Genomic DNA, 24,920 nt, shown 5'->3' on the forward strand with positions numbered 1-24,920 from the left:
TGGAACCTGAAAGTACTTGTTGGGAATCTTCAGATCCAGGATGGGTCCAGAATGCCTCCCTTTGCCTTGGGGATAGTGAAAGTTTAGAGTAGAAGCCCTGAAACCTCTCCATGTCTGGAACTGAGGCAATGAGCTACTGCAAGGAACACCGTTGAAGAACAGTTTGAAGCTCTGCAGACCAAAGGTTTCTTTGCATATGAACTGAAAGAATTCTCATCCTGGATATTTGACAGAGTGTATCTGCTAACCCATCTCACAGTAGCGTAATGCAGTTCGCAAAAGTAGTTTTACTATTAGTACTGACAAAAAGTAAACAAGATTTGACACCCACTGACTAGAATTAAATTTGCCTCTTAAGTTTGAGCTTGCTAAATTTCAAACAAGATTTGTCAAACCCCTGGTAATTCGCACCGGAGCAGATTCGCTCATCACTGAAGTCAATGAGCAAACAATCCATTCATTAGAAACTAATAAAAAGGTTTCAGATTGAGTTTTTTTCACATGTCCTAAGGCTGGACTTTAAAAGATTCTGGCCAACAATTTGAAAATTACTGTTTCTCTGTAAAATACTCCATGCTGAGGATATGTTAAGCTGTCTCATCCCACTGACAGCTATCTGCACTTTACACAGCTGCTGAATGTTAAATCTGGCTGTCACTGAGAGCTCCAGTCGCCTCTAATGATTGTAAAACAGAGTGGTTCCCTATCATTTGATCACTATGTCCGCTTCAACAAACCTATCACATATACTGTAAGCTGAAGGCTTCATTAATAAAAAATGGTTGTAGCTTGCAGAGGCCACTGCAATTAAAGATGGCAGTGTGGCACTGTTTAATACTGTGAAACTCGACAAAGGGTGAGGGCACCCAAAACCATTGTTCAGATGTTCCTGTGTATGGGTGTCTTGCATACCTGTTGAAGGAATGGAGTAATGAATTTGCAGTACCCAGTTTACCTTTCTAAAGTAGAAAGACTGCATATGGAAGCCCATCCAATGCAATAGCATAGAAGGATAATTGTTAGATATAAGCAGTTTATCCTAAAAACAGTTTATATATTTGCAGAATTAAAAATAGAGAGTATATAATCTAACTTTTCTATGTATGTATGGATGTATGTTGCCTAACATCAGAAAGTCTTAGCTAATGGCTGTGCCTAGCCCACACAGATGATTTAAGTTGTGAAATGAGGTCTGAGGCAAGTATAGAATATGAAGACTAAATCCTTGCATACAGGAGATCTAAATACCCAGATATACTGCCAAATTTAGAATTTTTAGAAGAAAAAAAAAATTCTTGCATTGGCATTTAACCACGCATGTGTGTGGACGTTTTCCCAAGAATGATGTATTACATTCAGAAAATACATCATATGTGAATGTGCAGGTAAATGCTGATGTGAGATTAACTGGCATTTACACAGGTAAAAAGGTGTACAGCCATTCATTTCTAGGGCCAATTGTATGTGCCACATGTGGCCCCCCGGGTGCAGGAAGATGCCAAGAATTTTACACTAGAGGACATTTGTGCCAGAAAGCCCTAAGGCAAAATATCATGTATTTCACTGACCTGAAATTTTAAATTATTATTGCTGCATTTATATTTAAGTAATTTCAGATGTACTTTTCTTGCGTAAATTATGTGAATATTAACTTCAATTGTCCTTTTAGGTAAAAAACTAATTCCTGCTTACTTATCTGCAAATGATCAGATAACTGAAGTAAGTTTTCACACAATTTGTGAATATTGTGTGTAGATTCTTAACGCATTAAGTAAGTCAGCCTTGTTAAATTAGCCACAGCACATTATTTTAAAATTATCGTCTGACTGATATACTTGCATAGTTGGAAGGAGCAGTAAACACAACCACAGTGTAGCACTGCAAAGCAAGCAGAGAAGCTGCTAATGTACCAAGCAAATACATCTGCCCCAGTACATATGTGTAATTACACATTTTACATGGAAACAAACAAGGTAATGAATTTAATGAATTCATTAAAACACACTGATAAAACTATTTATTTCAAGTTGATCTTTTTAACAAGTACAGTCAGAGATGGGAATAGGTTCAGTTGACCGTATACAAGTAATTTGGCTTTATGCACACTGTGGGGTTTAGAGGAGAAGTACAGCCATAGCTCATTTGGCTGTACTTTCTGTGGATCACAGGAGTGCATTTTGTTCTGCTAAAGTCCGCTGTTGGGTGACGTCACTCAGCTGGTCCAGACTGGGTAAAGATCCTGACTTTAAAGTCGGGATCCACCCCGATGTCTGGACGGCACCTTACTCAGGTTCTCAGCAAGCTGCTGAGAGCCTGAGCCATTGCTCCTGTCTCCTCCACAGCCCAGTGCTCTTGTGAGTACTAGAGGGGTAAAGCAAACAGCAGTGACAGACAGTGGCCGCTCTCTGCTTCATGCAACGGAGAACTGAGCGATCAGTGGTGTTTGATTGAGGTTTTCACCCTTAGAGCCATTGGGGGACAGATGCTGCATCCACCTAGGTAAGTATGATTTAACTACTCCAATTCCAAACACTTTTACCCCCTTCCTGCCAAGGCCAAATGTCACCTTTCAGTGTTGTTGCACTTTGAATGACAATTGTGCAGTCATGCAACACTGTACCCATAAAATGTTTTTCATTTTTTTCACACAAATAGAGCTTTCTTTTGGTGGTATTTAATCACCGAGTTTTTTAGTTTTTGCTAAATAAACAAAAAAATCCCAAAACTTTTGGAAAAAACACACGTTTTTCTTTGTTTCCGTTATAAAATATTGCAAATAAATAACATTTCTTCATAAATTTAGTTCAAAATGTATTCTGCTACATTTCTTTGGTGAAAATACCCCAAATTAGTATATATTATTTAGTCTGTAGGAAAGCTAGAGTCCACAAACCATGGTATATGTATCTGACAATCGATCAAACCTGATACTGAGGGCCCATCTAATTTCTTGAGGTCCAAAAATGCCAGGATAGTACAAATACCCCCCAAATTACTCATATTTGGAAAATACACAGTCCAAGGTATTTAGTAAGCTCTGCTTACTTCTGTGATCCAATTATGTGCAAGCAACTAAACGGTTTTTGAAAAGTGAACATGCTCTACTCCTTTAATTGATAAACAGCAATGAATAAGATTTACTAAAATGAGCTGAAGCAATGTGTGAAAATGTTTTAAAAAGTAGTTTCTTTTTACATGATTGTATATTTGATGTGATTTTAAGTTCACTTGTTCTTCACACTTCACCACATCTTAGCGAATCAGGTGCTCAATGTGATATAACTGAGACACAGAAAAATTAAAAAACACTTGCCTATTGCCAGTTGCTCAAATTTTGCTGCTAAATCTTTCATAGCTAATGACTCCTCTGCTTCAGACTCCAGACGAGAAAGTTCTATCAGCAGCTTAGAGGCAGCGAGAGCTGAAGAAACAGCTTCTGTACCCTTTTCAATCAACATAACAGAAAAAAAAATTATTTTTGTTATTGCATTAGATGTACATGTATCTTTTTATCAACCTATGCAAAGCAAATGTGCATGTGGAATATCCAATCTTACAAAACGATGGCATTTTGACCTACCTGTAAATTCCATATCTTAGAGTCGAGCACAGGACATAGGCAACTTATTCATACACCATGGGTTATAGTGTTTTACCTTCAGGTGATTGGACACTGGCAAGCTTTTGAGGACACAACCCTCTGGGGCACCTTTTCTATAACCCTATCCCACCCGTGAGTCCTCAGTTTGTAGCAAGCAATGCAGACTAGCAAGGATAGTTTAGAGAGGGTGTTCTGTGTCCTGAACTGGAAGCCAAAATTCCTCTGATCTTAATCATTACAGTAAAAGGGGACAGGCAACTTTTCCATAGACTATTGGACATCCCAAAGTGATGAAAGCAAGGTGGGCAACAACTAGGCAAACAGGACTGTGCCAACAGGCCTGAACAACAAGAGGGCTAAAAGACCTGGGTTCAGAATCCTGCTTCAAGAACCTTGCGACTAAAAGCTGCAGAGGATTGGACATATACCTAATAACACTTTGAAAAAGTATGAACAGAAGGCCAGGTGGCAGCAATACAGGAGTAGGGTGACAGAGGCTTGATGCCTAAAGGCCCAGGATACTCCACCAGATCTGGTAGAGTGGGCGCATTAAAGAGCAAGCGGAGGTTTTTGTTTTTGAGCATAGGCACAAGTGATCAAATTCCTTATCGATTATGCAATGGTGAAACAGAATGCCCCCTGAGGGGTCCTGAGGATTGAAAAAGCAGAGAATCACTAGGTTTTAGGTACACTCTAATGGCTCTGACTATGTCCAGGCAGTGTAGAGAGATTTCTTTGGATGCTTAGGAGCAGGGAATAAGGATGGCAGAACACTATCCTCATTGAGATGGAATGTTGAAACCATTTGAAAGAAGGGATAGCATAATACGACCTGGATGTTGTAAAGGCTCTCCACAGGAAAAGAGCCACCAATTTAGAGACATGTCTGAAAGAGGTGATGGGTTCAAAGAGTGGTTTGCATAAGGCAGGGAGAACCAAATGAAGTTAAGGAAAGTGGAAAAATAGTGCTAGACCTGTAGGGTTATGTCACTGGTTATCCTGAATTGTTAATGTAAATCATCTGGTTTCCAGGCAGGCAGTTTTTACACCCAAGAGGATTGCCACAGTCTCCTTGATCTGTAGTTTATTGTAACAAAAATTGAAATGAAAGTGCCAGATCTCCGCTAAAAAGTCCAGATACAATTTTATTCTTATAAAAGTCAGGGGTACAATCCACAAAGTAGCCAACATATTTTGAGGGTCCAAGAGCTGCCCTTTCATCAGGGATTGCTTGACAGTAATGTAGAAAAACAGAAGTGAACTGCAACTACAAGCACAGGCCTTGTCAGCAGTTTGTTTGGGTGAGTGAAAATCATTTCAGAAATGACACAGTCGTCAGAAACTGAACTCTCTCTCTGTTCAACAACAGAGAATGTTTTGTAAGTTTTAGTAGGTCTCTCTGTGCCCAAACGGCAATAGCAAGAGGAAAGAGAGTCAACCTGCACAATGACAAAAGCTTTTGCAGAGTTAATGGGCTTTTCAACATTGGCAAGCATGGTATGTGAAGCTCCCACTTCCATACAGTGACAGTGTGAGTGAGAGAAATCATCTGCAGCTTCCCCCAACTCTATCCCATCATCTTCTTCATTCACTTCTGATTTAGCATCCTCTACAACCAGCATATCCGGGTCTGACTCTGGTAGAGAAACTGGAGGAGTGGAAGAATTGGTGGGGCTTTTCTGAACTCTGGAAAGCTCATCAGGACATAATGAAGGAGCATGCATGTGCTGTACATGTGCCATGCTTACTTCTGCTGTACCTGGAGCTGGCCTACCCTGAGGATCCACACTGACCAATAAGTACTGGGAACCACCAGCACAGCTAAGGACAGTGCTTTGGAGAGACTTGCCTGCAGTGGGACCAGCCAGGAGTTGCACAGCAGTTGACACAGGACAACCATGGCTTTCATGTAGGCATGTGACAGCGGCGTTGACGTCAGGCAGAGCCAGTGGATGAAGTCAGCCCCAAGCAGTGTGCTGCATGCTGGAGCGGGATCGGTCTGCCTTCTCCTCTCCGTCCTCCGGAGCATGGACTACTAATCTCTGCCGAACATCCATCCGAGCAGGTGAATGTCCTGTCCTGGGGGATCCCCATCTTTGTGGTGAGATGCCGAATACAGGTCATGTGGGCTCAAGTAATTTGTCTACATTTTGATAACCTGTAAAAATCCATGTCCAGCACTCCCTCTAGCTTTCATGGTGGATTTCTTAAGTGCTTTTATTTGGTACACACACATTTGGAGTGGAGTTTTCCTGGAGTCCGGAGAGTAGCAGTGGATGATCAGCTGATGTGCAGACGTATGCCAGATGATCCCCGTGGTTACCCTAGGATAATGATGACCTGGAGTGGTCTGAGTTACTCAAAGGAGCTTTTTGTTGCGGTTAATGCAATATATTCTCATTTCCACACTCACTTGGAGCACTGATTTTTAACAATATCTGTATTTTGGACTTTTATTATCACCTACGCACCATTTGCGCCATAATCAGACGCAATCCACACACTCGCTGTGGCGCTAATTAGCACATTCATCTATCAATAACTTTTGGTGGGACTGTACACAGCCTGGCTGCTTAACCAATTCAATACCGAGCACTTTTACCCCCTTCCTGCCCAGGCCATTTTTCAGGTTTCAGCGCTCTCACAGTTTGAATGACAATTGCGCGGTCATACAACATTGTACCCAAACACACAACTAGAGCTTTCTTTTGGTGGTATTTAATCACCGCTGGGGTTGTTATTTTTTGCTAAATTAAGAAAAAAAAGACTGAAAATTTTGAAAAAAAACAAAACACGTTTTTCTTTGTTTCTGTTATAAAAGTTTGCAAATAAATAATTGTTCTTCATAAATTTAGGCCAAGATGTATTCTACTACATTTCTTTGGTGAAAATAACCCAAATTAGGATGTATTTTTTAGTTTGTAGGAAAGTTATAAAGTTCAAACTATGGCATAGACCTGAATATTGATCAATCCTGAAGTACTGACAGCCAATCTAATTTCTTGAGGTTCAAGAATGTCAGAACAGTACAGATATCCCCAAAATGACCCCTTTTTGCAAAGGAGACCGTCCGACGTACTTCATAAGAGGCATGGTGACACATGATAACAAAAAACACACAAAAAATAAAAATATGTTTACGTGTGAATCAAACAAAAGTCATTCAAAAACTCAAGTTCAATCAATAAAGTATTATTTTTCGTTATCCAAAGGAGGGTTCACTAAATTATGTGCATCCATCATCAATTCCCGTGCAAAGACATCCTCCACCATATATCTGCTCACCTCACGCAGTGTGACCTCACATTATACAATGTTATGGTCTAACTGCACTTTTGGTCCCATATGGACTCAGAAGATCAGCTTGCTGAATGAAGACTCCAAAGTAAGCTCCCTCCTGATAAGCGTCTTTGTATCAGCCGCCGTATTCCTCATTAAAAAGAACTCGACATAGTGCTTTATCCTTTTAAACTTTTATTCATCAATTAAACATAAGAAATACACTCACGTTCCAGAGGTGTATTTTGCACCAGGTATGATGAAGATCCAGAGATGTACTGATTAGACACAAGATGGCAGCATCACCTCAGCAGCAGAGTCCTGTACATGCTCAAAACAGACACCATACGTATTGTAATGCAAAGCAAAGCACGGGCCCACTTAATGAATGCTATTGCCTGCTGGAATGTCATTCCAAAAGCCATTTGTAGAGTACTACAACCGCTATTCCGATGAATGGTAACGTTGTGACGTCATCCACACTCCTTCTAACGCGTTTCGTCACTAGTCACGTGACTTTATCAAGGGGATGAGTGTGTATAGGCACACCAAACTTTTAGGAAGGAGGAAGAGCCATTTAGGGTGCTTCTAGTCCTCATGCAGAGACAGATAGTGGGTGATGAGCAAATGTTTTAGTAGCCTTGATAGGTTTAAAGCTCTGGTGCCCAACATACAGCGTGCATGTTGAATTAGGCACCATGTTGAAAGCAGAGTGGCAGTGGGGTGCTGGAATGCACTCTGGACTGCAGCTCTGGCACAGAAAGAGAGACTGCACTGTGGGTGGAGTTATCTACACCCACAGTACAAGTTAAGTCCTGGCCTGGGGAGCAGGAGAGCGGCACAGAAGCATGTGATGGGGGTAGGGGATTAAGTTTCATTGCTTGTGACCAACAATGGACGGGGAATGGTGGTTTAACTCTCACTGCTGCTGACTACTAATGTAAATGGGGGTTAAATTTACCTGCAATAACCATCAATGTGGGGGAGGAAGCGTGTGTGTATGGGGGGGGAGGGGGTTACCCTCCACTGTCTCTGACCACTAAATGTGAGGCTAGGGTTAAACCTCACTGCCACTGACCACCAAAGTTAATAGTACTGACACCAGTGCTGGGGGCTAATATTGCATTCATCGATACCAATGTTCGGGGGTAATTATTATGTTCACTGAAACCAATGCTGGGGGTTATTACTGTGTCCACTGATACCAATACTGCGGGTTATTAATGCTTTCACTGACAACATTGCTGGGGATTATTACTGTGTCCACTGACACTAGGGCTGGGAATTATCATTACATTCGCTGACACCAATGTTGGGGGTTATTATTGATCCACTGATACCAATACTGGGGATTATTATTGCGTTCACTGACAGCAATGCTGGGGGTTCTCATTGCATCCACTGACACAATTATTGGGATAAATGTACTCCAACTTCTTCAGTGTGTATTGCAATATGCTGCACAAAATGAGGCAGGGCCAACATTTTTGCTGAGGTGCGGCCTTGTGGAGGTGTTGAGGGCCACACTTGAGGCCATTCATAATTTCCTATTTGACTGCCACTGGTCGAAAGGAATCACAGCAAGTGACTGAATTGGTAATAGAGACAGACCGATGCTCGCTCCAGCTTCAGAGTAGTGCACACCACATCAGCAGGGTTTGAAGTGGTCTCTCAGCTCAACTGAGAGCCTGTGGATTGGGACTTCTCAAGGAAGGGCTTCTGACCCAGGGAAAACACAAACCTAGAATGAGAGACAGGGTCATCAGTAGACTGATTAGAAGCAGCCAGAACTGCAGTCAGGTCAGATTCAGACACTGATGGAAAGGCATGCTTGTGGCATCTGCATTCAGATTCAGAAACCAGTTTGGTGATCTGAAACATGAACCCATGCATGGCCAAGGAAATAACCCTCTGTAGAAAGGGGATCCGCTCTATGAAGTAAGAAAGGTAGACCAATTTGGTGGGAAGCACAAACAGACCAAAGATCCATGTTCTGTGTTACTGTGTGATGCTAACTGTTGGGAAATGAGAGGGTGAAGTGCATGTGCCTGACACTGTACCCAGCAGTGGTTGACAACAGTGCTCTCTCCCCGAAGCTATCTCCTTCTGCGGTGTGCTGGCAAAAATAGCGGTACAGAGTTTTGGCACCCAAGCAACTAAAAAACTGAAGGAAGTTCCCAAAGTGCCTGGCCTGATTGGCCTACTCACATGAAAATGAGTATTTGGACATTGGAAAAGCCTATTGCAATGCCTTGGCTCTGGACCTGGAAGGCACTTTGCAGTTGACAAACCAGATCCTATTAACTCCAAGTGGAGCCCAGTGCCCAAAGGCCACTTCCAGGCTTAAAGTTCAGTACCGCAGGGTTCAACAGCTTTCAACTTTCAACAGCAGATGCTGGGATACTGCACCAGGTAGAAGAATATTGATTGTAGAAGAGAAGTTGCTAGAAGAAGATACAGGTTGAGCCTTGAATCAGGTGAGCTAAAGAAAAGACATCCATCCACCTAGGACACCAGCAGAAAACTAAAGCATCCTGATGTAGGAGGGTCATACTTAGGGATGGCCTTTTTTGCCAGTGTCCAATCCTCTTGTAGGCAACAGTATAACCCAAAAGTTCAAAATACAAAAACTTTAGATACGCATACTGAAATATTACTTCAAAAATAAATTAAACAGTGTTTGGAATTTGTGATAGAACTTGAATTATGATTTGACTAGCTACCTTCAGACCTGTTACATAATAGCTACATTTTTAGATGTTGCAATTATAGATTTTTCTTCACAAGCTGAATTTGTTTTCCTAAACTAAACTTTCTTTTCAAAAAGTGATATAAAGTAGCAGCTGAAATGTTATGTAGGCACTAGACATGTGCAAAATGAAAAAATTTGTTTGGTTTCAATTCGAAATTTGACAAATTTCGTGTAGTTGGATTCAGTAAATTTGTTCCATTCGTTTTCAGGATTCGTTTCAGTAATTCGTATTAGAATTCAATTCGAAAACATTTCAATTTGAAAAGTCATTCACATTTGAAATTGGTTCAGCTCAATTCGATAAAAAAATCAAAAAGTTGTATGAAGTTGAAAAGATTTCAACCGAATTAGAACAATTGAGTACTGTCCGTGATACTTTTTGTATTTGCACTAACATACAATTTTGAGGGCAAGCTTAGACCTGAAGAAGGGGACATTCCCCGAAAGCTTGTCCTCAAAATTGTATGTTAGTGCAAATAAAAAAAGTATCATGGACAGTACTCAATTGTTCCTGTCGCAAATGCACTAATATGGCTACATTCACCTCAAACCGAATTAGAAAAGGTAAGCTGGCCATACACATGCAAATTTTCTTCCCAGAATATTCGTTTCAAGAATATTTATTTGATTTTCTAACCATTAGTGGGGTCAAATTAATGTTTATTTTCAACAGAAGTGATGGAAAAATTTGAAGGAGGAGGAAGGAAAATATTTCTCCATCAACATAATTTTCAGCCCGTGTATGTGATTCTCAATCAGAAATTACACTCATTATAAAATCGAATGTTCAAAGCAAAAGACAATTTTCGATCGAATCGTATGAAAATTGTTTGCACATTCAATGAATGGACGAATGTCGAACATTGTCCTTTGCTTTTAACATTCGATTTTAAAATAAACATAATTTCTGAACAATAACCACATACACTGCCGAAAATTTGTTTGATCGAGAAAAGTTTTTCTTCCTGCCCCTTCAAATTTTCCTGTCACTACTGTCAAAAACACACATCAATATGACCATACTAATGATTAGAAAATCAAACGAATATTCCTGAAACAAAAATTCGAAATGAAAATCTATACATGTATGGCCAGCTTAACGATTAGAAAATCAAATTAATATTCTTGAAACTAATATTCCTCTGTCAAAATTCTACATGTATGGTCAGCCTTAAGCTGGCCATACACATGTAGATCTTTGGCAGAGAATATGCATAAGAAAAGTCGTACGAAAATTGTTTGCACACTTTTCTTATGAATATTCTTTTTTAGTGAGAGGCAGCAAGAAGGGTGTTTCAACATCTTTAAGAGAGTGCTTTTTAGGAATCACCAGAATTTTAGCCAAGTCTACATGGAAAATGGATCTATGTAGCAAGTAGGCTCTAAATTTCAAAGTTTCATCACAAGTCGATAAACTGTTACAGTTTAAAAGTAATTTTTCTCACCATCTCCCAAAAGTAAGTGGCCATTTCATTTCGATTCTGCAGTATTGCCCAAATGAAGAGGTCAATCCAAGGGGAAGTTGACTTCATATTATAATACTTTTTTTCTCCATTGAATTGGTTGGCTTTGTTCTGTGAAGAAATACATAAAGTCAGAATATATCATCATAAAATATAAAAATGAAAGAACAAATGGGGTATTTCTTTTCAGTGACAACAATAACACTATGTGATAACTGGTCCCCCAAACCTCCCACTTTGTGGTTATGATGCAGGGAATACCATGTAAACTCAGTCATGTACCTCCCAGACTTGAGAACACTAGAGCAGGACCAGTCACATTTTGCATGAACAGCAGGAATGGGATAAAACCTCTATTGGAGTCAGTGACAAGGACAAGGACAGGCAGTGTGGGAAAAATACTTCCAATTCATACAAAAACATCAGTTAAAATTCCTTTATCGGAGAATTGGTAAGAACCTCAGTTGGGTTTTCTGATGCTGTCTGTATTGGGGATGTTTTCTTTGAATTAATGTCCTGGTGGCATGCTTTGTGTCAAAGTGTGACATGGTTGTTAGGGGACAGTAATTAAAGTGGTATTAAATCCCAAACCAAAACTTTAATACGTTGCAACTTAGCAGTCATTATATGTGGTGGCTGCATTAGTTGTCTTTTTTTAGCATTTTTACGGTTTGTTTTCACCTGGTGATCTGGCCAGTAACACACATCCTGTATTAGGGTGTCTACACGCTGGATGAGGGATCAACAGACACTTTCTTTTTCCAGAGCAGCCTGTATTTTTCTTGTGGTTACCTATGGGTTTCCCTTTGTATCCCGAACAATTCTTCTGGCAGTTGTGGCTGCAATCTTTCTTGGTCTACCGAACCTTGGCTTGGTATTAAGAGATCCCTGAACTTTCCACTTCTTAATAGGTGATTTAATAGTACTGATTGGCATATTCAAGGCTTTGGACATCTTTTTATGTCCTTTTTCATCTTTATAAAGCTCCATTACCTTGTTGCGCAGGACTTTTGAGTTTTTTTCTGATCCCCATGGCTCAGTATCTAGCCTAGTCAGTGCTTCCACATAAGAGCTAACAAACTCATTGACTATTTATACACTGATACTAATTGCAATTTAAAAAGCCACAGATGTGGAATTTTAACCTCTAATTGGCATTTTAACCCTTGTGTGTCACCTTGTATGTCTGTACCAAGGTCAAACATTCCAGGGTATGTAAACTTTTGATCATGGCCATTTGGGTGATTTCTGTTATTATGATTTAAAAAGGAGCCAAACAACTATTTCATAATAAATGGCTTCATATGATCAATATCCTTCAATAAAAGAGCATTTTTTGGCATGATCAGTCATATTTTCAATATCAATGACAAAATTTCACAATTTCTGCCAGGGTATGTAAACTTTTGAGCACAACTGTATATTTATATGCTGGTTATCTATATTGCAAAAGGTTTTAATTGACACATTCCAGAATGTTGAATGCACCAGCACTAGAATTGGGCAGCTAATTGCAACCAATTTCCACTAGCGACTGTATTGTGGTTGCAATGGCATAGTTGCCAACAATCTCAAAATTCCAGGGCGGAGTCCCGAAAAATAGGATTTGTCACGGACAGCTGAGCAGAGCTGCTGGCTTTTGTGATACAGGATGGCTGAATGAATGTGAGTACCTTGATAAATGTCCTCCTCCCCTCCCCTGTGTCCAGGCTGGCAAATAAGCAAGCCACAAATTAAAATGTGATTATGCTACCTCAGTTAAACTAGATTTACCAACAACTACTATATATATATGCAAGGGTTTAACAAAACAATCCAATCAATTTAAAAGGCAAGCAGGTAGGCCCTCACACTGCTTAGTTGTTGGTAAATTTAAAGTAATGATGCTATAAGATTTACCTTATTGGGGACATTTTAGAGTGTGAGCCTCTACAGGGGTAGTACTGCAGAATGTTTTGGAACTATAACAACAAAATAAATATATAAAAAATTACACTGCTGTTTCTCCTGTTCACAGAGCTCTTGGCGTTGCCCAGGACATGTGTGTAGAAGGGAGCACAAACATCACCCATCAACTCTCGCAGAACCTTGGCCACTTCATAGAGCTTGAAGTCATGTCCTTTCCCAGCCGTGTCTACTGGTAGGTACTCCTGGTGATGATTGCCTTTATTGGACTCTCTGCGCTCCTCATGTTTACGTTGAAGTAACTGGAAGAGTACAGTGTTATCCAACACAGAGCTATACAGCTCTTCCAGTTGACCATAGGTGAGGTAGTCCACAATATTCATTCCATTGTCCACAAAGAGCTTCACAAAGCTGGGTTTATCACTGACCAGAGCATCAGTCATTGTGTCCTCAAGATCGCATGCCTAAAGAGAAGATGGTATAGAGTGATCACATTCTTTGAAAAATTAATTACAAAATGCATCACATTATCATTATACTTATTTTCATTTATGTTATTTTTTTACTTTTTTTTTTTTTAACGTTAACTTTTTAAACCAGATTGTAGGGTCTCTCAAAATGTGATAGCCAGTTTCCTAACTACCTAACATCTTTCGAGACCCTGTGCAAATATGTGCACTGAACTTTGCCTGCTGTATACTATACTAATACTTCACTAGTGTGTGGTAGCGACGGAAGTAGTCCTTCAGTCAGAGACCAGGTTGGCCAGGACAGGAGGGACAAAATGCGGGTGTCATGCCTAATTCCATGTCTGCTACAGACACAAAATATTTCTTGGGGTGTCCTTTGGGTTGGGGTACCAGGAATGGCATCGGGAAAATGCCTCTCATGCAGCCGGCTAATTGCATCTGTGTTGTGGGTTTTGGCCACAGCACTTTCTTGATACAAAAGGGCCGCGATGATCTCTTCCTGGAAATTTAGGAAGGATCCACTTCGTCTAGTTTCTTTGCAAAGCACAAAAGCATTATAAACACTTTTTTGTACCAACGTCTGGGTTTTTGGGAAACTAAGTACGGCTTCATCATCTGGTCATTGAAGTCCACCCCTCCCATGTTAAGGTAATAGTCGTTGACACAGAGGGGCTTCTCAACAACACCAGCTGCTGTGGCAATTTGGATGGTCGTGTCTGCGTGAATGGAAAACAGGATGAAAACATCTAATTTGTCCTTCCACTTCACTGTGAGCAATTGCTAATTTCTCAAGCTGGCTTTTTCCCCTTAAAACAGGTATTTACAAGCAGTTGGTGGAAGCCCCAGGGATTAGGTCGCGCAGTGCCACATGCACCAATTCCAAGACTGTACAAACGTCTAAATAGTGACAGGCTTGAATAAAAATAATAACGTATAAGTGGTACCCCATATGGAAAAAGGATGACACCAAGTCCCAAACTATCTTGCCACTGCTCCCCATGTAGTCTAGGCATCTGGGGGGTTCCACGTGACTATCTTTTCCCTTGTAAATCCAAAACTTATATGTATAACCTGTTTCCCTCTCATAGGTCTTATACATCTTGACCCCATATCTGGCATGCTTGCATGGAAGAAATTGTTTGAATGCAAGGCGGCCAGAAAAATTAATGAGGGACTCATCAACGCAGATGTTTGACTGGGGAGTATAGACATCTGCAAATTTTTGGTTAAGGTGATTTAAGAGGGGCCACATTTTGTAAAGCTGGTCAAATTCAGGGTCACCCTGAGGACGACAGAGTGTATGGTTGTTGAAATGCATAAAACGCATTATACTCTCATATCTTTGCCTGGCCATGGCAGCAGAGAACATGGGTATATGATGAATTGGGTCTTTGGACCAATACAACTGCAATTAATTTTTTTAGTAATGCCCATGTTGAGGGTTAGGCCCAAAAAGCTTTTGGAAACTGAAATGGTTTTCCATGTGAATGGTCTAGCAAGGTTTGAATTTGGGTTGGCAGCAATAAACTGTTGTGCATATAAATTGCTTTGATCCACAATCAGTGCATACAGATCTTCCTTGAAAAACAGCTCCAAAAAATCAAGGGGAGTAGTTAAATTTGCAGTTTCCACCTGAATTCCGGGTTGGGCAGAAGTATGGGTGCTGCAGAACTTGTGGGCTGCCAACTGGGATTTGCAAGCGCATCTGGAAGGATACTAGGGGCTCTACAGGCCTGTGTGTGAATTCTTGGTGGCTGCGGGACACTACTTGTGCTCGCCACTGCACCAGGTTGTACTGCACTTATGGGACTTGTCACATCACCAAGTGATACTGCAGTGCTTGTATGTATAAGACCAGGATGTACTAGGCCGCTGGTGCTCGCCAGTTCACCTAAAGGTAGAAAGGCACTAGTACTGTCACTCTGTTACATATGAGAGTCATCATGTGATTGTAACATCTCAGCAACCTGGGAACGGGGTCGCCTGACCTTAGCAGGGACCTCTTCTCCATTGTCTGAGCTATCTGTCAGGGTGCCACTTCTGTCTACAGGTTCGTATTCTGAGGCTGATTGTGTCAGTGACTCTTCCCCTTCGCTCACATCCGACATGCTCAGAATCCTGTACGCCTCTTCGCTAGAGTACCTTTCCATTAACATTTTGGCCACTAACTTTATAGGTACTCAGTGTGACTCACGGGAAAAAGAGCACCTGGCTGTCAGGGACTGCTTAAATCGCTACAAAAAAAAAATTACCAGCAAGTGCTAACAGAGATCAAGCCTGATTCTGCATACACTGCAGTTTGTTGTGCAATGTATCAAGTGATAGTGACCTACTGACACTGCATTTGCTTGGGGGGAGGGGGGGTAAGCATAGGGGCTAAATACAGGTGCTGGCAGGTTTAGGGGCTGCTCCCACTAATGCTGCATTTTTGAGGACGCTATACTAATGTGAGTGCTGGTATAGTGCTGATCTGATCAAAGATATTGATCCCCTCAGACACTATACTAGCAATGGAGGTTTATTGTGTATGTGAGTGTGTTCCTGGCAATCAACAGGTTAAATGTGATTACTGGTGTACTGACCGGCAATCTGACGATATCTGGGAGGGGCACAGATGCTAACGCTATCTGAAGTCACCAGTGACGCTAATACAGTGATCAGCAAAAAATCTGTACACTGTACTAATGACACTGGTAACAGGGCAGTGAAGGGGTTAACTTGGGGGGGGGGGTGATCAAGAGGTTAAATGTGTTCTGTGTGCAAGTGTTTTACTCACCGTTTCATTTCCTGTACCTGTGTAAGTGTAAATACAGGTAGAGGAAGATCCCTGATAGGACAGGGGGTGATCATCCAACTTAGGCCAACCATCACTGTCCTAAAATCGGATGATTGCTCCCTTGGGGATTAAATCACGGCACCCGTGGGTTGGCGGGAGCACGCGCGTGCCCCCCCAGCCCACGAAGACCTAATCATGTGTATATATACATGATTTTGCACACCCGTGCCACCCTGTAGTATTATTTCTGCTATAGGGCAGTTGGGAAGCAGTTAAAGCTGATTTGCAGGATGGATTGTAACGTTTGCCTCTGTTCCCCTGCTGCTCGATAGCACACAGTGGGGAGAGTGGGGGGCCAACCGAAGACTGCTGGTATTATGCAACCATCTTAGTATAGGTATTCAAAGGGAAACTAAGGAAATAAGGCTTCAGTTTAGCATAAAAAGAGCATCTTCATACACAATAGTTTGTTTTAGTTTCTGAGTCTCATCAAAACTGTGCAAAGCTTAGTAACACAAAGGGCTCTGCACTATTAAAGCTCCATGTAAACACCTACCAAACTAAGTACAGGTTGTCTTCCCTAGCTATTCCCCTCCAAGAATGTATGATGAGAGAACGCTTTTAGCCCCCAAATGCATAACTTTACACTTACCAACATTAAACCTTAATAGACAGAAAAGTTGCACAAAACCTCTAACCAAAAGATTCAAAATCACAGTGAAATGAAACAATAAAATAGTGTATTATCAGCATCAATACATAGAAAATCACCAGTGCAGTGCCTAAATAAAACCATAAATTGCAAAAAAAATATGTTCAAAGTAAATTAAGTAATATTATGATGAAAATGAAAGTCCATTCCCAAAGAAAATGTTCAGGGCTCTACCATAGGACCAGAATAGAATATCGAGTGAAAATCAAATGCCACAGTTCCATGTGCAATAGTTCCAAACCACCTTGTACATAGATATATGAATACCCTTACTGGATGACCATCATCTCCAAATAATAAGAGATCAATAGCACAGAATACACAAATTATGGATCTCACCAGGGTATGATAACACCTATGCCCATAGGGTCCTCCTTTAGCTTTCCGGAAAATGCATAAAAAAAAAAAGACTTTTGTCCCCTGAAGATGTCCGTTGCACAGACGAAATGTGTAGGCTGGGGCTTGCAGCCTATGACATCATCACACCCACTGGTGTACTGCAGCATGATGTTTTTGAGCTTTTTTATCCTGAGCAGCTTGTGAGTATACTTGCATTAATTAAATTGTTATTTTTACCAATTTTACTCTCTTGTTCTTTGTATTTTCTTTTGAATTTTACTGCAGAGAATTGCACTTTCTGGACAGCATTTAAGTTGGCAACTATGTGTCAAACAAGGTTTAATTTAAAAAAATGTAAAGGTATGCATTTGGAGGCTAAAAACATGCATGCATCATACATACTAGGGCACGGGTGTCAAACTGGCTGTTGCCAATTTACAAATCCCATGAGGCATTGCAAGACTGACAGTTACAAGCATGACTCCCAAAGTCAGAGGCATGATGATGGACTTGTAGTTTTGCAACAGCTGGAGGGCCTCCAGTTTGACACCTCTGTACTAAGGGGAGAATACCTTGGGGAGTCAGTGCTGATGAGGAGCGCTTCCTGAACTTCTCCATTCTGTGCAGTGAGTGCATGTTGGTCCCACCTCTTCTGGGTCCATGTGCATAGAATTGAGGAAAGTGTGGAATTTGGATACCATTGTCTTTGTAATAAAATTATACTTCTTTTCAAATAGGAAAAATGCAACATCGTTCACAACATATAACTTTCACATCCACGCTGATTGCCAAGACTTAATCACTGACATGATTATTTATAATGTTGTCTTACCCGCCACTGGATTTCTCCATGAAACAGTTCTGTTTTGGCAATATCCTCCCTGTTCCAGGCCACCGCTAATTTCAGTTCATCCAGATATTCTGTGGCATCGCTGGAATGTTTCTTGCAAGCTGCACAGAATTTTGAAAATCAACAAATCTTCCATCACTAAAGGCCAAAACCAGCAATGACAGTCTGATATTATACAATATAGTATTTTTTATGGACCACAAAACTGATTTATCCAGTACAATATAAAATACTTTAGCAGTATATTATTACCTTTAACCAAGGCTTTCAAGATAACAGTCTCAAAATCTTCTGTCCCATCTGTGTTTGAGTAGACTGTGACCAAGTCACGGTTCTCAACTATCTTTTCAACCTAGATTTGGCAAAGCACATTTTACTTTAAGCCAGATATACAAACAAAATGCTCTCAATAAATAATACAACTATATTATAAATAGCATTGAGTTCTAGTCAGTTTGGACTGTAATTGCGATTACTTTCCTGTGATAGGGTGGTAGACATGCATGCATGTTTTGCTGGATCAACCGGTTTGCACAGTTTTCACAGGCACCAATGTTTGCCTAGTTGACACTTAATTAGAATAATTCATAGAGACAAGAAATCACTGCACAATACATATGACACCTCAGGGCTGGATCAAGGTGGGGGCACTGTACTTGTTGTTGCTCCATTCTGCTTGATTACCAAGAGTGACAGCAATGTCATTCCTGTCAGACAAAGCAGAGGCCATGATAGTTGCTGAAAGGAAGTGCCCTCATATATGTGATGTTACACAGGATCCCTTAGTAAAATGCACCCCACAGAGCCCTCCAGTCTCCCACCTCCCCTTCTTTATCTCATTGATGACAATGAAGTCCTCTAGGACTGACATCACCAATGCATCAGCATTTTATTCTCCCACTGACAATGAATGATACAAAAGCATTTTTTTGTCTGCCACCGTCATACCCATATATACTGCAAGACAATATGTGTACTGGTATTAAACTCTTTAGTTTGCTGCAGTGTGCCATAACCATTTGCATTATTTGAGCACAACCATTAAATATGTTTTGGTACGGCATACCCTCTGCTCCTCCCAAGGGGGAAAAAAACGTAGTTTGGCTACTTCACCCTGGGCACTGGATGAACTTCATCCAGTACTGTGCTTAAGAAAGGGGTTATTTCCTAACCAATGCACCAGCAAACAAACTCTCCACAATGGGGCATCATTATATAGTGTGCACGTCTGTACCTGCAACACCTAGTTACTGATGTACAGTATGAAAGTTACAGTAACAAAAACAGTTTTGTTCCTATCAACAACCAGAGCCACTTTTTCCACTTTTAATAGTAACTGCAGAAATGGTAGATGCATGCTGGTCAGTTGCTATAGACAATGTGCTGTTCTTAGCACATTTTATTACAAAAGCTCCTTAGGGGTATATAGTAGTGGAAAATTAAGGGTGAGTATATTCATAATATATAGGTGTCATCCTTAAATAACATATTTTGATTTTCCATGTTCACCAAGGTGATGTGAAATGTGAGAACGGTGCTAATTTGCAATGATGTAAATTTTACCAGTGACGGTTTTGTACTCGTGTGCACTGACCAGAACATTGGAAAAGCAATATGAAATAAAAACAAAAAAGAGAAGCTGGAGCCTGTTTTATAACATATCAATGAAAAATGTACCCATGTTTATGTGTTGCCCTTGTTTTATGGAGTGAGGTATATCAAAGAACATGAACCAAAAGAAATACAAAGGCTGCCATTGATGACCTCCTTCTGAAAGCAATAGTTGCCTGGTTGCCTCTGGCTTCAATACTTTGAAACACTGTAGTTAGTTTACTGTATTACCCCTGGTTCACATATCTGAAGCCGTGCGGGACGCGTTTTTCACGGGCACAAGAGTCCATTCATTTGAGACATGCAGGGAAGAAATCCCTGCACTTCATTGGAAACCGCAGTCCGCACGGGAACCAAGGTTTCCAGTACAGTTGCGATTTCCAGTGTGGGCAGCGTGCCATTAGAATTAATGGCACCCACCCGCAGGTCCCGCATTGCTCTGTGTGGGTGGTGCGGCTGTAGGTATTTTTGTACGGGTCCCGCAGCCGCACCACTCAAACATATGTGAACCTAACCTAAAAGAGTAAAGGATGATCACTTAGCAATATGAATATTCACTTTGCAAAGAACATTTTAAAATAGAAACCCACCCTATATAGAGAAGAAAGTAGAGCTATACTTTCAATGTACCTCCAGGGTTAATCTCCATCCCATATAACACATAATTATGCAAAAAATTATTAAAAAGTCTATAGTCTAATAGAGCTTATCAGCACTAAAAGTGTTTCATAACGGATCATTTCTTCAGGATGTTGTGAAATGCATTGATTTTGAGTGCTGCTGAAATTTAAGATGGTTTTAGAATCGTTGAATAAATTTTGTCTATTATATGTGTTGGAGATTAACCTGGAGGTACATTGAAAGTCCCACCCTAATTTCCTCCCCATATACAGTGGGTATCTATTTTTTTTTAATACTTTTTTTAATACTTTACATGCACACACACACACACACACAAATAAAAACTCCTAATCTGCAGAATTATTTTGGGTCAGTGATTTACAAAGCTCTGAAGCCATTAATAGATAACAACACTTTTTATCCTTCATTAGATCCACTACTTTCAGTCCCAGCAACTTTCCCAAGTCTACCATTTACCTGTCAATAGAAATCTTTGCTATGTGGCTGCTAGGATCCACACATCCTATCCATAGAAGGTCTCCAGGCTGTATTGTTGTGTGGAAGAATCTCTATTAATTCCTATAGAAATGCAATCCACCAACAGTGGACAGCCATTCCATAGGTATGAATCAAGGGCGGACTGACAACTCATGGGGCCCCCAGCCAATAGAGGATCATGGGGCCCGTGTCCTTGCCCAAACTCAAAAAAGCCTATGAAAAAAGGTACCAGGGGCATCTCATGGGGCCCCCTACTGACCCCGGGCCCTCGGGCAGTTTTCAAATGGTCAGTCCACCCCTGGTATAAAGATTCTTAAACACATGCATAGAAGATGAACAACCCAGCCAGAAAACATTCTCTGGAGAGACTGTGCAACTTCCAACAAAATGCATCCTGGTCAGGCTCTGCACAGCAAATATCTCTGTGTAACAGACAGCTAAATGTTAAACTGGCCATACATTATTAAAACCTTGACTGGTTCCTGATGAACCTGACAAAATTCACTTAAAGTAATAATAATGCATATTTTTTTTTCATTAATGCAAAAAAGGTGTCATACTCACCTGCTCTGTGCAGTGGTATTCCACAGAGAAGCCCCTTACCTCCTCTTCTGGAGTCCCTCACTAGTGCTCTCCGCTCTTCCTTTTCTGCAGGTGCCCCCATAGCAAACTGTGTGGTATGGAGGCATCTGTGCAGGAGAGCTCCCGAGCTGGGCTGTGTGTGGCCATAGACACACACAGCTCAGTTACAATCCCCAATCCCTCCTGGATGCATTCAAGACACGAGAAATTAGAATTGTTTGTGTGTTATCAGCTTAATCACACTGTGCCTGTCTATTGTGCCTTTGATAAGGATAAGATCATATTTTATGGCAAATTACTTAAAAAAACAAAAAACAGTTAATTCCAAGAGGTTCACATACATTCTTGCCACTGTAGCATGTGCTACAATGCTTCATTTGCAAATCATCACTGAGCTTTACATTGGCATACTAACAATGCTAGAAAAATATTTTATTTACACCTATGGGCTTGCACCATAATGTATATTTATATGAGCTAATGCATGTGGGTGTATGTGTTTTTGTATGCATTCATCTGTTTCCTATGGACTGTCAAGGCATGTTCAGGCATCAAAAAATGTACATGACCCTTTTTTTAACATAACACCACAATGCATCACAGGTGTCTACAGAAATATGTTGCAGTGCATTAGGGTCATGTGTTGAGGACCAATTAGAAATGAATGGGATCATCTCCTATATGCATTCACAATGCAAATAGTGTATAAATAAAATGTGCATTACAGTGTCTAGAATATAAATGCACACATCAAAACAAAGCCTTAAAGCTGCAAGCACGCTTTATTTAACCTCTTCCCCTCCACCTTATATAAGAAGTACTGCTACAGGGTGGCAGGGCTGCACAAAATTACATATATACGTGATTTGCATTTCCGGGTAGGGGGCTGCTCTACCCACACTGCCATTGGCGGTTACAGATGTCAATCACAAAGTCCCATCTGGAGATTCCCCGCCAGCACCTGTTGATCGCCGAGTAACACTGACAGGGGAGAGACCTGTGTGTAACCAACACAGGTCTCTCTCCTGCCAGTAATAACATGCTGCTGTGTATTTCTCTGAACAGCAGAGATATACACAGCAGCTTATATTACCTAGTAAAACATACACAGCACATGATGTAAAACAGCACACAGTTAACTCTTTCACTGCTCCAGATGTTAACTCCTTCCTGCCCAGTGTCATTAGTACAATGTCAGTGCTTTTTATTAGCACTGATCATTGTATTTGTGCCATTGGGATGTCAGTGACAGTTAGTCTGTTCCCCCCAGTGTCACAATGCCTGCCGCAGTTCCGCTATAAGTCGCTGCTCACCGCCATTACTAGTAAAAAATATAAATTCCAATATATATACCGCCATTTGTAGACGCTATAACTTTCACGTAAAGCAATTAATTTACATGTATTTTGATTTTTTGTAGCAAAGACATGCAGTAGAATATATTTTGGCCTAAATGTATAAAGAAATTAGATTTTTAAATTTTTATTTACTGGATATGCTTCATAGCAAAAAGTCAAAAATATTGGGTTTTTTTCAAAATTGTCGGACTTTTTTTGTTTATAGAGCAAAAAATAAAAGACGCACAGGTGATAAAATACCACCAAACGAAAGCTCTATTTGTGGGAAAAAAAGACATACATTTAATTTATGCACAGCGTTGCATGACCACACAATTGTCAGTTAAAGTAATGCAGCACCGTATCGCAATAAATGGCCTGGTCAGGAAGGGGGCTAAATCCTCTGGAGGGCAAATACATTATTTTCAGCTGATGCTTACTTTTATCATAATTATTTGTATTATTGTAACAATTGTTCTTCAAAAATATTTCTCACCTTCCCAACAATTTTGGTCAAATTCTCTTTGGGAAAATGCAATTTTAGTTTCTCTTCTATTGCTGTTCTAACGGATTCCATTGGCAATGACTCTTCCAGGATTTCAGCCAGGCAGTCGGCAACCCCCCCAGAACCAGCAACCAAGAGACATGGGATGGGGCTCATTGTGGCATTGTAGACTCTCTGAAAATAGTACAAATATGGTTATATAGAGCAGAAAATGGTAAGTAAGGGAACAATCAGCAATGGAATGTTTCAGCAGATAACCCAGATGGATTATAAAGTAGAATAAACAGTGCCTAGCAAAACTCTGAAAAACAGATTTTAAAGAAAAAAAACAAATAAAGCAAATAAAATATTACTTGTTTTTATATGTTTTAAGACCTATGTGAGGAGCAGGAGAGCCCTTTAGGGACATAACTGCAAATTTTAAATGTTGTTTGACAGCCTTGTACGCTGTGGGACATCTTCTAGTTGTTTAGATTTTACAGAAAATTAATAACTTTAATAAACCGGTTATCAAAGTTATCAGAATTAAATATTTTAGGTTTGGGTAGACCAACCCTTTGACGTTAATGGCTACTCCATCCAAAACTGATATTTTAGTTGGACAAATAGATTCTACTCCTTGCTTCTATTAACTGGGCACTTTAAAAGAGAAGTAGGGGATTTTTTTTTGCCCAGTTATACTTAAGATGGATGCAGCATCAGTCCAATGCTGCATCTGACCCCCAGCGGTTTTGAAGTGTGAGAACTCAAATGACTGCTGATCGCTGAGTTCTCACAGCCAGTGTGAGAAGAGAGCAGTGAGTTGTCAGCCACTGTTGTCTGCTCTGCCCCCCCCCCCCCCCCCTGCTCTCACTGGAGTGCAGGCTGTGGAGGGGGAGAGAATGGCTTAATGATGCTCTCAGCATCTCACTGAGCCAGGTGCCGCTCCAGACTCGAGTGGATCCTGACTTTAAAGTTGGGTTATTTCCCTCAGCCCGACCGGCTGAGTTATGTCAGCTGACAGCGGGCTTCAACCCCCTATCAGCTGAAAATGGGTCACAGGAGTGCAGAACAAACTGCACTCCTGTGATCCACAGTAGAAGTACAGCCAAAATAAATATAGGATGTACTTCTCCTTTAAATAACAGATATCTGCACCAGTTCACTATAACCATCTTGAGAGTATCTCCATTTTTTATTTAAATTACTATGGAACACACAGCAGAAGCTACGGGAGACATGAGCCTTAGCAGTTGAATATGGCAGTAAGAAGATATTCAAGGGAAGATTTAGTCTCTGCACCCTCCCAAACATCCATTCCTTACCTCCAGCATCTTGGACTCTCCAGCAATAAGCATGCACAACACAGGGATTTCAATGCTTCCCTTTCCTGGAAAAGAAAATAAAAATGCTGCAGCATATGATCGAATAGTCTGAATAAAGTAAAAGAGTAGTAAAACTACTTTTCTTCAGTAGCTTACTTCTATGTATCAGTATATATATATATATATATATATATATATATATATACACACACACACACACACACATTTTATATGTATATATATATATATATATATATATATATATATATATATATATATATATATATATATATATATATATGTATATATATATAT

General features: G+C 40.4%; 1 protein-coding gene across 3 annotated transcripts in view; it reads right to left on the reverse strand.

Annotated features, from left to right (window-relative positions):
• TRPM4 (transient receptor potential cation channel subfamily M member 4) overlaps positions 1–24,920 on the reverse strand; it is a 197,893-nt gene that overhangs the window by 33,092 nt on the left and 139,881 nt on the right. For all 3 annotated transcript variants that reach the window (XM_089671601.1, XM_089671600.1, XM_089671602.1), the window contains exons 7-13: positions 24,606–24,670; positions 23,293–23,475; positions 18,400–18,499; positions 18,130–18,248; positions 13,090–13,464; positions 11,078–11,206; positions 3,314–3,443 (exon numbers count right to left, since the gene is read on the reverse strand). In XM_089671601.1, the coding sequence (XP_089527727.1) occupies positions 3,314–3,443; positions 11,078–11,206; positions 13,090–13,464; positions 18,130–18,248; positions 18,400–18,499; positions 23,293–23,475; positions 24,606–24,670 (1,101 nt within the window). The remainder of the gene's footprint in view (positions 1–3,313; positions 3,444–11,077; positions 11,207–13,089; positions 13,465–18,129; positions 18,249–18,399; positions 18,500–23,292; positions 23,476–24,605; positions 24,671–24,920) is intronic.

This window comes from Staurois parvus, unplaced genomic scaffold (assembly GCF_062004578.1).
Source record: "Staurois parvus isolate SC_StPar_1 unplaced genomic scaffold, SC_StPar_1.0 ptg000108l, whole genome shotgun sequence".
Lineage (NCBI taxonomy): Eukaryota > Metazoa > Chordata > Amphibia > Anura > Ranidae > Staurois > Staurois parvus.